At 28.8% G+C, this 1,457-nt stretch overlaps 1 protein-coding gene across 3 annotated transcripts in view; it reads left to right on the top strand.

Moving 5' to 3' along the window:
• Nmdmc (NAD-dependent methylenetetrahydrofolate dehydrogenase) overlaps positions 1 to 1,457 on the top strand; it is a 5,046-nt gene continuing 3,589 nt past the window's right edge. Inside the window, exons 1-7 of one of the 3 annotated variants that reach the window (XM_024358578.2) lie at positions 1 to 74; positions 161 to 214; positions 301 to 440; positions 558 to 667; positions 752 to 917; positions 996 to 1,091; positions 1,178 to 1,291. In XM_024358578.2, the coding sequence (XP_024214346.1) occupies positions 19 to 74; positions 161 to 214; positions 301 to 440; positions 558 to 667; positions 752 to 917; positions 996 to 1,091; positions 1,178 to 1,291 (736 nt within the window). In that variant the 5' untranslated portion in view covers positions 1 to 18. Of the gene's footprint in view, positions 75 to 160; positions 215 to 300; positions 486 to 557; positions 668 to 751; positions 918 to 995; positions 1,092 to 1,177; positions 1,292 to 1,457 lie in introns of all 3 variants that reach the window. The other 2 variants (XM_014416060.3, XM_014416061.3) reach the window with 2 other exon arrangements.

Here is a 1,457-nt window from a genome sequence, read left to right as displayed (position 1 = left end):
ACGATTCAGTTGACAGCAATGTTCAAATTTGGTTGCCGGTTACCTTCCTGTTTTAGGTCTATTGTTGTTGTCGAGTAAGTTAAAACTAGTCCAAGATTGTTACCAAAAACTGAAGTAACTACATTCATGTTGATCTAACTATTTTATTTCATAACTTTAGGAAGAATTTCAAGCGGTATTTATCAAATGAAGTTGCTCACCAACGTTTCTTTGAGTAATTATCTCTCTATTTTATTGATTTATAACCTCATCTTAGTATGGTTTAGTAAAAATCTCCTCTATTTCCTACCATTCTTATAGAAAAAGATCACAAATCATTAATGGAAAGGCTATTTCAAGTAAAATACTTTCCGACTTGAAATGTGATATTGATGATTGGATTAATCTTGGGAACAGGAGACCACAATTAACTGCAGTGGTAGTTGGTGATCATCCAGCTAGTGAGTTATATTTAAAGAATAAATCAAGAGCAGCTGGTGTATGTGGTATGAACTATTTGAAAACTTTCAGTCAGAACATTGATTTTTATTGTAGCTAATTCAAAATATATCTTTTAGGTATTACAGCAGATATTGTAAGGTGTCCGAAGACTATAAGCCAAAGAGAATTATTAAATATTATTAATGATTTAAATTCTGATGATATTGTTGATGCCATACTTGTTCAGGTTTGTGTTATACCATCAAAATATTAACTATATTGAAATTTATCAATTTAATGAAGTTCTCTTGAACTTCCTTTTTTTTTTTAGTTACCATGTCCGCCCCATATTAATGAAAAGAATGTGTTTAATACTATAAATGTTAGTAAAGATGTAGATGGTTTTAATTCTGTGAATATTGCAAATCTAACTTTACACGAACCTGGAATTGTACCTTGTACAGCTTTGGCAGTAAATTCTATTATTCAGGAACTTGGTAATGTCCTTACATTTTATGATGATTTATTTTTCTTATACATTAGAACTTTTATAATATTATAGCAAGTTCTTTTAGACATCCCTGAAATAAGTTTGGAAGCTGTAGTTGTTGGTTGTTCTCGATACATTGGGCTTCCCATTTTTTTAACTTTACGAAATTATCATAATTTAGGTAAATATTATAATTAAAAGACAAAGAGACATTTATGGAATGATGTATGGTGGTAATAATTTATTACTTTTTAATATTAATTTTAGGCAATGTTTCTAAACATTCACGAAATATTACTCTGACATTGTGTAATGAATACACTCCAAAATCCACGCTTTTCCACTGCCTTCAAAGAAGTGACATTATTATTTCTGCTGTTGGTAATATATTTATTCCCTTAATGAAATGTTTTGAATAATAGTGTTAGCATTATTTCTTCATTAACTGGCTTCTTATATTTTATGGATCACAGTATTTATTATTGTAGTATTTTCTGTAGATTACATATTTATTTTTTCTACCTTAACCATTTATTAGTAAAAAAGA

Source organism: Halyomorpha halys, unplaced genomic scaffold (assembly GCF_000696795.3).
Source record: "Halyomorpha halys isolate HHAL.00 unplaced genomic scaffold, Hhal_1.1 Scaffold110.1, whole genome shotgun sequence".
NCBI classification, from domain to species: Eukaryota; Metazoa; Arthropoda; class Insecta; order Hemiptera; family Pentatomidae; genus Halyomorpha; species Halyomorpha halys.
Note: the sequence above shows the minus strand (reverse complement) of the source record. Positions and strands in the feature narration are given on the sequence as shown.